Source organism: Nuphar pumila, chromosome 9 (assembly GCF_984573655.1).
Source record: "Nuphar pumila chromosome 9, dmNupPumi1.hap1.1, whole genome shotgun sequence".
NCBI lineage: Eukaryota > Viridiplantae > Streptophyta > Magnoliopsida > Nymphaeales > Nymphaeaceae > Nuphar > Nuphar pumila.
The window spans coordinates 111,719,919-111,733,307 of NC_143257.1; the positions used below are offsets into that span (position 1 = coordinate 111,719,919).

The 13,389-nt window shown below is 34.2% G+C and overlaps 1 protein-coding gene across 1 annotated transcript in view; it reads left to right on the top strand.

The window, feature by feature from the left end:
- The first annotated feature begins 4,471 nt into the window (after nt 1-4,471).
- The window catches only part of LOC149828886 (Metallopeptidase M24 family protein), a 54,330-nt gene continuing 45,412 nt past the window's right edge, over nt 4,472-13,389 (top strand). The window contains exons 1-6 of the mRNA XM_090017780.1: nt 4,472-4,845; nt 5,621-5,746; nt 5,908-6,027; nt 7,163-7,438; nt 8,185-8,357; nt 8,538-8,816. Coding sequence (XP_089873906.1) covers nt 4,531-4,845; nt 5,621-5,746; nt 5,908-6,027; nt 7,163-7,438; nt 8,185-8,357; nt 8,538-8,816 — 1,289 coding nt within the window. The 5' untranslated portion in view covers nt 4,472-4,530. The remainder of the gene's footprint in view (nt 4,846-5,620; nt 5,747-5,907; nt 6,028-7,162; nt 7,439-8,184; nt 8,358-8,537; nt 8,817-13,389) is intronic.

Consider the following 13,389-nt stretch of genomic DNA (forward strand, 5'->3'; position numbering starts at 1 on the left):
CGATGTTCCATGGTATAATCTCCAAGAAATATTGGAAATGCATATGATACAACCACTAATTTGCTTCCTCTATTAGTGTTATGAATCATTGGTGTGTTTGGAACCTGTAGAATTGATGCATGCATGATGTTGGATCTTCTAAATCTTTTGGTTGTGGATCATGTAATTATGATCAATTTTGCTAGAAACAGTCAAATTAATACTCACATCCATTTTCTGAAGAGGGTTTATATTAACCTCAACCTTAGGGTTCACATCCTTTCTTTGGTAAGGTACCTCCTACGCCCTTGTACATGATCCTTTTCCTCTATTATCCACATTTTTCATTTTCATCTCACCACTATCACTGTAGGTGACCACATCTTCAACTTCATCTATTTGGGCATTGAGGTTAGCAATAACATCAGAGTGAGTCAATGGGTCACTCTTCTTTACCATTGAGCCACCCTCCCCCTTCTTAGATGCTTTCGGGATGAGAGACAATATTGTAACTACAAGCTCTTCAACATTTTCTAAACATTCTGCCTTAGATATGAGTCACTTTGAAATTGTTAGATGTTGTTTGGCTAACATTTAAGGTATTTATTGCTAATTGTTTAAGCACAATTTTTTGGGTTTACGAAGTGCATTTTTTATGAAAAATGTCAGACACCTAGATTATTGGCATTAGATGTAGCTTCCTCTCTATCCAGGTATCAAGCCTACTTTGTGCTTCATAATACATAGGATGACCCAATTTATAATTTTTTTCTTTGTCTTTTTCTGTTGTACTCTAACACTAGAAGATGATGTGGATGTAGACCAATCTGACATAGTCTTCTCAGTGGCTATATTATATTAAACAAATTCATAATTTTATACAATAACAAGATAGAGAATATTGGTGAACAACTAGACAACAGAGACACATGACATAGGCTATTGAAAAAACATTGCAAAAAACAAACATAATTGCCTATTGACAAATGCAAAACCCCAATTAATAAAAAAACCAAAAAAAATCAAACAGTGTTTCCAACATACCATGCTTATTATACAAAATACACAACATATAAACAACTAAACTGGAGGATAGAGACATACAAATCATTTAAAGAAATAGAATAGGCTATTAAACATGCAAAGATAACTTGAAAACCATGCAATTCTTTTACATAATAAATAACTCATGTTAATTGTGCAAAAAAAAAAACCCTGATTCAAGTTGTTGTTTAAAAAAATAATTGGTCCAACCGTTTAATGTGTGCTTACCAGAAAAAATCACCATCGATGATTCTGGAATACTCGAGGATGAAGTGTCGCCAAAGAATTGCCAAAAATAGTTGCTAGAAAAGTCATTAGAGGAAAGCAGGATTAGGGCCACAAAGAACTGTAGTTTACGTGAAAATAGCCTTTGGTGAGGACAATCAGTTTTTATACTCAATCATTTAGTAGTGCAACCTTTATGAGGTATATACATTGATCGTTGTATATATGCGACTTTAATCCAATATTAGCGAAATTGTGTGGTTCGATTTAACTTCACATATATTTTTATACGAACTTTATGAGGTATATAAAGATTAAGTAGGATATTTGCGAGGTTACGAGGTTTAATTTAACTTCACACATATTTTTATGTGAACTTTATAAGGTATATGCGAATTAAGTAGGATATTTGCGAGGTTACGAGGTTCAATGTAAGTTTGCATATATTTTTATGCGAACTTCAAGAGGTATATGCAGATTAAGTAGGATATTTACAAGGTTACTAGGTTCAATTTAGCTTCACATATATTTTTATGCAAACTTCATGAGGTATATGCAGATTACGTATGATATTTTCAAGGTTATGAGGTCCAATTAACAGCAGGTTTACACATTTTTTTATGTTAATTACGTATTATATATACGAACTTAGTCAGATATTTGAGAAGTTTTGATGTTTTGGGTTTAATAGAAAGTTTGCAAATATGATTATGCAGACCACAAAAAAATTTGTGGACCTCCTTTTAAGTAGGAGTTTGCGACGAGAGAAGCAATATACCACACAAACTTCACGAGTTTCACATATACAAAGGGTAAAAAGGTCATAATACAGTTTGTTATTTATGATTTTGGTCATTATGCAAATTTTGGCAAATTATAAGGTTTTTGAAAAATACATCATTTTAATCATACAATACAGTCATTTCATGTTTTTCAAACAACTACTAAAGTTTTCCCTTTATCTAATACAACTACCATAGTTTTTGGCTTTTTAAATATATGCCAAATTATTCTCACCATTAAGCAAATATACCTAATCATCAACCACCAATAGCTTAACCATGAGTCTACATTAACTCATGGGTTAAAATTCTCATTTTTACCCATAAAAGATGTTGCAATTCATTGCCCTTATCTAGGGTTGGGAAACAAGCTGAGTAGCAGCTGAATATGAACAATAGGTACTCAGCTCAGCTCAACTCATATAATCTTGTTAAGTAGTATGAAATATTTTAGATATATTTTATATATATTTTTTGTAATTCTATTTCTCTATGCTCTAAGGGCACGTTTGGAAAGGAAAAAGATATAGGAAAAGTGATACAAGTGGAAAATTCATATGCCTTTTCTAACCCATCGAAACAAGAGAAAATTTCTTTTCCTATGAGAGTTTTTCTTGCTTCCAAATGTGAAGTGAGAAATATGTAGGAAAAGTGATGCAAGGTCAGAAAACCCTACAATTTTTTTGACCTTTCCAAATGAGATAGACTTTTTCTCCGAGATTTTTTTTTTTAAAAAGTACACTTTTTGAAATGAAACATTCCTCTAGGGGGAGGTGGAGAAATGTTTCCTACCAAGAGAAAATGGTGATTTACACCCTCCACCACCCATCTCACCACATTTCACCACCACCACTGCCACAACCCACCATCACCACAACCACAACCACTACCACCCTCATCACCCACTTCCAAGAAAATCGCCCTCCCCACAATGATTTTTACCATCCATCTCTACCACCATCACCCACCTCCTGGAAAACCACCCTCCCTGTGATGATTTTCACCATCCTTCAACACCACCACTACCACCCATCATCATCCACCTCTCAAAAAAACTGCATTGGAAATACTCCACCCCCTCTTATTTTTTTAAGATTTTTCATTTTATTTTTCTCGCCCTACCCAACCAAGTGAATTTCTTTTAGAAAAAGTATCATATCAAAACTTCTTATAGGGATTTTTTTTCCTATGAAAGTTTTCTTGCTTCCAAACGAAAACAATGTATTTTTCTACAAACAAGCCATCTTGACTTGGACTCATTATGAGATGAAACTCAGCTTGGCTCACCACACGAACGGGCTAAGCTTGAACACTTTAGGCTTGGTTCCTTCAGCTTATTGCCTGCCCTACCCTTATCTTTATGCTCAATTAAAATTACTTTTTTTTTCTTGAACCCAAATTTCTTTCTCGCTTTGCTGCATCACAATTGCCATTTGTTACCCTATTTATTAGAGACAAAAACATGAGGAAGTTTCAACCTAGGTCCAAACCCGATTCAACTCACATTACCTGACCTGGATAGTGTATATCTGAATCTAGTTCAAATTTGGAATAGATAAAGTTAGGGTCTATTCAGATCCGGGTTAGAATTAGATAAGCATTGGTTCTAGGTCATAATGAGTCCCAAACGGAGTTATCTTTTCCCTTAAAATCAGTTTGTTTTTAAGTGTTTTCTTGGATCCAGTAATATAGGTTTCCAATTTTGAACCGGATCCTGAGCTTGATTGTAAGTTTCAAGTTGGATTCAGATTTAATGGACTAAATCTATACAAACAAGAGTATGTAAACACGATGTGGTATCATAATACACAACTAGAAACCTACTAAATGAATTTTTATTATTTTCTTTGAAATTCCAACCCCATAGATGTGTTCATCACCATTGATTTACTAGAAATTGGACCATGCATTTTGGATGAAAAAAATGGTATTTAAAGCCTAAAAAATTTATGAAAATTATAGGCTGTTGAATTTTGAAACTATACAAAAACCTACTCATCGAAATCAAGTGTTCCAAGAAGTGTTTCCTATAAAAAAAGCATATAAACCACATCATGGTCAGAATTTCGAAAAAATATAAAAAATTCATGAAAATCCAATAAAATGTTTCATTTAGTAGGTTTCCATATATATATATATATGAAAAAATGTATGTTGAAGCTTTATAAAAGCTCTGCTTAAGTATCTTAAGAGCCGATTTACACTCACATTCACAGGGTTAGCTTCATGAAAAACAATAAAAATAAATAAAAAATTTATTTCTACATGTATCAAGTACGAGTGATATGAGCAATTTTCCTCTCCAATTTTTTTCCGAGAACGAGATTCGTGACACTGTGAGGTTGCCCCGTACTGTGAACCCCAATCTTGACTGGGGGTTCTCTGCGGGCCCCATAGGTCGACACCGTAAAAGCGACCCCGAACCCCCACAAAACGAGGGGCCTCTGGAGATTCGCTGAAGGATAATCCTCTACAGTCTACAGAGGAGGAGGAAGAAGAGATGGAGGCCACGCTCGGACCTCTCCGCTCCCACCTCCTCCCCCTCCGAACCCAGGCCCTCCCTTCGCCCTACGCCCTCTCGGCCCTCCTCCTGGCCGTCCGATTCCCGCCACTTCTGCGGCGCTCGCCGTCGATCATCCGGACCTACTGCGGCAAGACCCTGCCGGAGAAGGTCGTCGTCCGGCCATCGTCGGAACTGAGAAGGAAGGCGGAGGGCGCGAAGCCAGACGAGAAACTCGCCGCCCTCCGCCGGCAGTTCGCCCGTCCTGACGTCGCAGTCGATGCCTACATCATCCCTTCCCAGGACGCCCATCAGGTCCCAAATTTCCCCAGATTTGTTTTCTGAATATTTAGGTCAATAGACTGATTGGTGCTTGGTTCTTAATCGTCGGTTCCAATTTCTTGATGTTTTTATCTTTTTGGTGGGTTAATGGAGGGTTTTTTGATGGTTTATAGTGTTCCTTAGTGAATTGGCGGGGAAATCAAGTGTTTTGAATTATGTGGAGATGGTTAGGGTGAAACTTTCGTGGTGTTTCCCCGTGATTAATTGGTGGGAATTGTTGATTGTCAAAGGGAAAAGTGATGATTTTGTAGCTCTCTTTGCTACTTTAAGCCTTGTTTTCATTGTGGCTTGTAAACAATTCGGAGTATTTTTTTTCCTTGTCCCCTTTGTTCTTATTTCTGAATTATTGTAGAGTTTGTAAGGGTTCTGTTGCGATTAATGGGACCTATCAAACAAAAGGAAATTAATGGGATTTGCCAACTGCAGTGGAAGTCGAAACTACCACTTGCTTATGTAGCATATCTTTTTTAATTAAGTGGCATATGATTTCCATTAATTTCGAAGATGTAAATGCTTTTATGATATGTTATGTAAATTTTGGGGTTTTGACTCCATTTATGTTTGCGGCGGCAATATTATTAGTTGTTCATGTGGAGAACTTCTGTTACCTTTTTTTTTGGTTTATTTCTTTCTGAAATCATTGGCTAACTATGCGGTGTAGAAATCTGAACCGGGTAATTGTTGTTCAAAATGCATAAACATCTTCCTCTTTTTTTTTGATGTGCCACTTCCTTCCCCACTTTGGCAGAGTGAGTTCATTGCCGAATGTTTTCAGAGGCGAGCTTATATATCAGGGTTCACTGGCAGTGCTGGTACTGCTGTTGTCACGAAAGATAAAACTGCATTATGGACTGATGGACGATATTTCCTTCAGGTATCGTTCTTATAAACCCTAAAATATATATTTTATGTCAGATCTGAATTCTTAATCCTTTGATGGATCCATTTTGATATTTCTAAGTTGAGTTTTCAAAAGCATGCATACATTGGTCTTCCAATTTTTGTTATTTTAACACCTTTCTCTGTGATGATTAGGCAGAGAATCAGCTGGGTCCTGATTGGTCTCTTATGAGAATGGGAAATCCAGGGGTTCCTACTACTACTGAATGGCTGAATGATGTCTTGTTGCCAGGCTGTAGAATTGGTATTGACCCGGTAAGTTATGTTTTGCATGCTCCTTGGACAATGCGCACATAAATTCATGGAATTTTGCTTAAAGAGCATGTTGTTGTCGACAGATATAACTACCTTTTTTTAAATGTATGTAAAATCATTAGAGATCATCCACCAAGTGATATCATTTCAAACTCTGTTGATTCAAATCCTTCTATTTGTATGTTCTTGAAACCAGTTTCAATGATCCAGATGCTTTTGGAACTGTTTGATTAAATTTGATCTTGTTTATAATCTATAGATAGGTCACCTGAATATTAGCTGTTGGTTCATTGGTGGCATTTTATTTTTTGGGAGGCACGTAGCTGACTCAACAAAGGACAAATATTTTTTCCATATTTGTTTCTATTTCTTCAAAATTTGAAAAAGGAAAAGTAGGTTAAAATTTTGACCTAGATTTGGTTTTCTTCAAGTTGGTTGTGTGGTTGATATTAATCTACTTGATAATTTCTTGAATATATGCAGCAGATTTTTCCCTTTTGATATTTAATGACCAATAAAGTTTTATCGGGATTTCTAAAGCTTACCCTATGTAACTGGGATAAGGCTTGATGGTGATGTTGTTGTTTAATGATTAGTATCATTTAGGTTTCCAAAAAACTATTGCCATTACTAAAAATTCAAATTTCAGTTCCACATGAATTTTAGGTTGCATGATTCATTCTTAGCTTGAATATTTTTTGGTTCTTATGTTTCTATCTTGAACATTATGTAGTTAATACATACCATAATCTATTTAATTGTGAGTTTTTGTTTAAAGTTTCAGTGAAATATCGAGTTTATTTGTTATTATTTTGTGAAAATTGGAAGATCTGTTTATAAAATGCCGCATAAGATGCTTATCACCATTTTTATTCTTTTATAAGCATCATTTAGGAGGCTTGAACTTTGGGTAATGCCTCCATGTGATGTGTTTTCTGTTAAAGCTACCAAGATTACCATTTTTCTTTCATCTCATTCTTTGGTTAATCCTCCAATATTTTCAAAATTTCATATTCTCTTATGTTTGTTTTAGCTTCAGGCTATTTGCTAGAACTCAAGAAGAATAGTCATTAATAGTTTTCTTGATCATCGTACACTTTCTCATATGTTTTTGTTTTTGATGTGTTGTGAGCAGTTTCTTTTTTCTTCAGATGCAGCAGAGGAGTTGAAAGGAGCTTTGTCTATGAAGAACCATGAGCTAGTTTTCATCGAAAATTTTAATCTTGTGGATGAAATTTGGGGTGACTCAAGGGCAAAGCCTCCAATGGAGCCAATGAGAGTTCATGATATCAGATATGCTGGTGTAGATGTTTTGTCTAAATTGTCTTCTTTAAGATCAAGGCTTGTTGAAGCTGGGACAAATGCCATTGTCATCTCAATGCTAGATGAAGTTGCTTGGTTGCTGAACTTGGTAAGTTTTTTCAACTTAATGCTTCTATTCTCTACTTCATGAGTGCCTTTTGATGTCTTGCTGATTATTCCATACGCCATTATGGAAATCTGGTTTATCTTATACATTATTGTTTTTAATGTTGAAAGCTTTTCTACTTTTCTTGTCATTATTGAAAAATATTGCCTAATTCTTTTTTTTATTATATATATATTTTAAAAGTTGAGATTCTCTTGACATCTCAGGCAATTGCCTTGCTGAAACATGCATAATTACATTCACTCACACACATATAGGCTGGTTTAACTTTTTAATATAAAACTAGTAAGACATGTAGAAATGGAAAAGATATTATATGGTGGCAAAAATAGATTCTATATCCTGGCTTTTAACTGTATAACTCATTGAGAAAAGGAAGACCAATCCATTACAACGATGGTTTTATTGTTTTAAAGCAACATATTAACCAACATTGTTTTCTCATGCCAGCTGTAATTGTGATCTATGATGTAGATGCAATCATGGCAAAGATGGTTATGTCAGATGCACACACACACAAAACATGATTTACATTTTTTTTCTGAAATTTGATTCAACATGATTTATATTATTGACAATATGGTGGTTTTCAGTCAAATAAACTTTGACATGTTTTCTCTCTTCATGTACTGTATTTATTCATGTTAATTTGCTTCTCCTTCTTGAAGAAAATTTAAGTATAAAAACTTATGCTTTTTTATTGTCATGATCTATAACTTGTCTGTCAGAGAGGAAAAGATGTTCCACATTCTCCTGTGACCTATTCATATTTGATTGTGGAAAATGACAGTGCAACCTTATTAGTTGACAATTCAAAAATTACTGAGGAAGTAATGACTCACTTAAGGAACTCTGGCGTAAGGTCAAAGCCGTATGAAGCAATACTTGCAGAAATGGAAAGGTAGTAACAAGTAACAACCATATGTTGTACCATATCTTCTTAAATTGTTGCTTGAATTGAGCTAGTGCTTTATATTCTTCTTTAGCCTGTTGCATGATCTAACTTACTGCCACTATTTTTTCATGATAAATGGGTCTCTTCTTTTACACTTTGTAATCTGTGTGACTGTTTTATTTTCAGGTTGGCCAAAAAAGGGACAAAGCTTTGGTTGGACACATCCTGTGTAAATGCAGCAGTTGTTGATGCGTATAGATCTGCTTGCAGCAGAAACTCCAAAAACCATCAAAACAAAAGCAAAAAGAAGAATGTCAAGGAAATCTCCAAGAACAAAGACATTGGGGAAGCACCTGACATCGTAATTGATGGACCAGCTGCTGTGTACAGAGCTTCTCCCATTTCTCTTGAAAAGGCAGTGAAGAATCATGCAGAATTGGAGGGGATGCGACAAGCACACTTAAGGTGATTTAATCTTGTAATCTGCCTTTTAGTTTGCTTTTTTCAAACCGGTCTTAGTTCTTAAAGTTGTTTGGGAGGATTGATGATTCAGACCACAGGAGGTGTGAGCAGTACCCATAATTTGCTAAGTGCCCAAAAGGGTGACCAATGATGTGTTAGAAAGTGACTTGGAATACCTTGGGTTCAATAATGAACCCATACTTATGCACGTAAAGTGCAAATATACCCATTAAAGGGAAACAACACACGCACATAATGTGCCAATACATAAAACCCATAAAAAGGGAATAATATGACTTAAAGTCATAAGTTACATATCATTGAAGAATAATGGAGAAGGGGTGAAAACCCCATTACAATGGAGCATAAGCTCCCTCAAGAATGCCAAATACAAAGGGGAAATCCCCTATTTATAAGCATGAAAAGGGACCACCTTGGGGGCTCCCAAAGAGGACGTTGGAGAGCCCCCAACGGTCACATTTGTGACCGTTGGGGGCTCCCAACATCACTTTTGGGAGGCCCCCAATGTGGTACGAAATCCAAAAATATAAAAAACAAAAAATAAAAATAAAACAAAAATTACAATGCATATTCCAATTGGAATATGCATAAAATGCTAATTTACAAGAATACCCTTGAGGGTATTTTAGGAAGATAAAATATATATATTTATATATATATATAAATAGAGATATGTATACATATATATATATATATATATGTATACGTATCTTTATATATATATATATATAAATATATATATGTACATTTAAGGATCAACATATTTTAACACCCCCCCTTAATCTTTGCGGGGAAACGAAAAGATTGAACAAAGGGCAAGACTCCAAGAGGCTCCGACAAGGATGCAATGGAACTTGAAAAGGCCTTCCTCCTATTGTCTTCAAATTTCCCGAACTATCCAGGGTACTTCTCTTTGTCCTATCTCTAAGATCCTGTGAAATAACAACAAAGAAACAAGTAAAACAAATCTTTGTACTTTTATTCAAATGGAACATTTCTAACTAGCACAGGTTAGAAGAGATGCACATTATGCAAAAATGACACCAAAGTTTAAAAAATCATATATCATGTTTAAAACAAAAATGAGCGGAAGCAAATTATGCAGAAATAAATTGCAAGAATGCATAATGCATTCATAAGGTCCAACGTTGGACAAATATAACCCCATAATGGGGAATAACAAAAATGGTCCACTAAGGGACACCACAATAAGCCTACGAAGAGGCATGATATACATAAACATTATTGAATGAGGGTCAAACAAGGCCATAAAGAGCATATGCATATACTTATCATGAAATGAATTAATACTCAAAGAACTCATTAATGAACATGCTTCAAACATGTAATGAAGTGCCAAATAAGAGAAACAAAGTCTCCAAGCATACTTTAGGCAAAATAAACCCAAGAGTTCACAAGGTTTTAAAATCATTTATGAAAGACATACATAATACTCATTTTGCATATAAGGGTGGCAAAAACCATAAGCACTTAATATATAGATTAAATGCTAAGAAATCAACTTGATATGCATATCAAAAATATGATTTGCTTGAAAAACACAAGTCATGAATGAAATTTTGCAAATTTCAACAATAGTTTATCCATTACACACATCTTCCTCATTAGTCCTCCAAAACCCATAAATCAAGTGTATAAGCTACTAGATCAAGAATATAAAGCCATTAAAGGCCAAAGACACACACAAAGGTGTGTAAAAGAACCTCTTGTCTACATATAATAATACTTGAAATAAGTGCATCTACGACAAGAACAAGAGAATACATGCCAACATGGACTAAAAAGTATCTCTTGTCTACGTAAAAAATACACTTAAAACCAAGTATGTTCAGCTACTAGAACAAGAGTAATAAGCCAACCATGGGCTAAAACATAATACATCTCTTGTCTACATATGATAGCACTTGAAATGAGTGAAATAAGCCAACCATGGGCATACATCTTAAGCGACTAGAACAAGGACACAAACGCCAACATAGGCTAAAAATCACACACCATGGTGTGAATCAACGTGCCTTGTCTACATATAAAAACACTCAAGACAAGTGTGTTCAGCTACTAGACCAAGAGAGCAAAAGCCAACAAAGGGCTAAAAACACACGAAGGTGTAATAAAATTCTTGTCTACATATGATGACACTTAGATAATGGGCATAAAAGGAAAAGACTTTTGAGGCAATAAACTTGTAATGAAAATAAACCTCGAATGAAACAATATTCCTTTTAAAACATGAATACTCATAACAATAACATTTTGGAATAAATGCATGTAAAAGTATCTTCAACAAGATGATAAAATAATATTCTTTAGAACAAATGTGTGAACATACACACACCAAGAACACTTGTGAAAAAACACAAGAACACATGTGCACAATAAGCACAACATTCGGAATCACAAATGTGCAAATGCACTCATAAGATTCATAAATAAAAGGTTGGGCTATAATCCCAAAACACCTTGATTTTAAATATACCTTAAAGCATTTAAGGTTTCAAACACCATATGTCCATCACATTTACTTAGAAGCATCCATAATATCAATGGCCACAAGAGAAAAAATGAGTGACACACTCATAATTAGAGATCAAATAACAACTCATTTTAGAGTCTCAAGGTGCCCATAACTCACCTCAACAACCATCTATAATATGGAAGGTGGACAATCTAAAATGATACAACACGAGGTGCCCATAACTCACCTCGACAAATATCTCTAATATGACAATAATAAGGCCAAATAAATGATGCATTAAATAACATGTGATGGACAAATATAAATGCCACAAAAGGGCAATAAACACATAAGGAATCATTTTCCAAAAAGTTTTTACAAAGAGGACCGATTAACCAAATGAATCAAAGGTCCAATATAATCCATCAAAAAACAATTTTGCATAAACACGAATTATGCCTAATCTTTAAAAGAAGTCTTGTATCAAAAAGACCACAACATAAAGAATTCATCAAGACAATCAAGCTTTTAATCAAAGAAATCATAAGAACCGTAATGGTTCACAAAGAAGGCTTTAACACAATACTCAAGGAAAAAGTACTTGAAAATTTATAGATTTGGGATTAAATCCCATACAACAAGTTTTAAATATTCTTTGATTGAGATGAGATATGCGGAAACGTACAAAGTGCTATAAGCACTTACAATGATTTAAAAAGGACTCAATATCTAAATTCATTATGTTTTTCACAATAAGAAATATGCATAAAGGCTCCATAATGCAAAAACGTCTACGAAGAGACAATACACATGTAAGCACACAAGGCTTTATAAAAGATGTGCACGAAAGCATTCATACAATACTTGAACAAATACACACCAAGGTGTAAACAAACATGCACTAAGGCATGTATATCATAGAAAAGAGGGAATGCATATAAGCGCAAATATTTTGAGAAGCAAATGTGCACAAAATACAAAAATACACAAAAGTGAGCAAGTATGCACTTTATAAAAAGAGCAATGCTTGAAATTCTCAAGTTTTAATTATGTAATTACATGCTTGACAAGTGCAATTGAGGACAACTAAAACTATATTATGGCCAATGTAGGCATTTCTAAAGATATTATTAAGAGATTTCGAAACCTTATGAAAAATACAAACCAACAAGTTTATAAGGATGAAAAATGAAATCATTTATACCAAAAAAGGATGCAATAGATGAACTATGCATTCTATGTGGGAAATTCCTTTTTTTTTTTTAAAAAAACAATCTTTCCTAATGGTTTATCATGAATAATTTTTCAAAAAAAAGAAACATTGAAAAACTTTTTAGGAGTTCTTATAAGTTATCATTAACAAGAACTACTTTAGGATTCAACAAAGATTTTAGATGTGAGAGATTCTCATATAATGATTATATCAAATTTTTCAAAAAAATGCACTAACATCCATAATCAAGAGAGGAACTCAAATCAAATTAGGGTTCATATGAGAATTAAGAAATTTTAAGCAAAGATCATTATTTTAGCAAGAGATCATATATAATTTTAAAAGTTAACTTATAGGTCAATCATGAAATACTTATTTAAGAACTATAAATCTCACATAATTGAAGGTAATTTTTTAAAAACATAAATTACTATTATATGCTATGAGTAGTTCGATAAATAGACACGAATTTTATATTTGGACAACAAACGATTTCACCAAATTTAGAAGGAGATATTTTCAAAATATATGAGCACACGAAATGTGAAAAGAAATAATTCAACTATCATGACCATCAAAACGAACAAACTATATGCAAGAAACATACTTTCAAATGCATAATACTTTTTGAGAAAAGGGATACATACCGAATAACTTCAAAAGCATAATACTTTAGGAAGAGCAATGAATACTTCACCATTTCTTGAGCGACACGCTTTCCGTTGCACCAAGAGACAACCCCATCGTGACCTTGCTCTGATACCATGTTAGAAAGTGACTTGGAATACCTTGGGTTCAATAATGAACCCATACTTATGCACGTAAAGTGCAAATATACCCATTAAAGGGAAACAACACAGGCACAT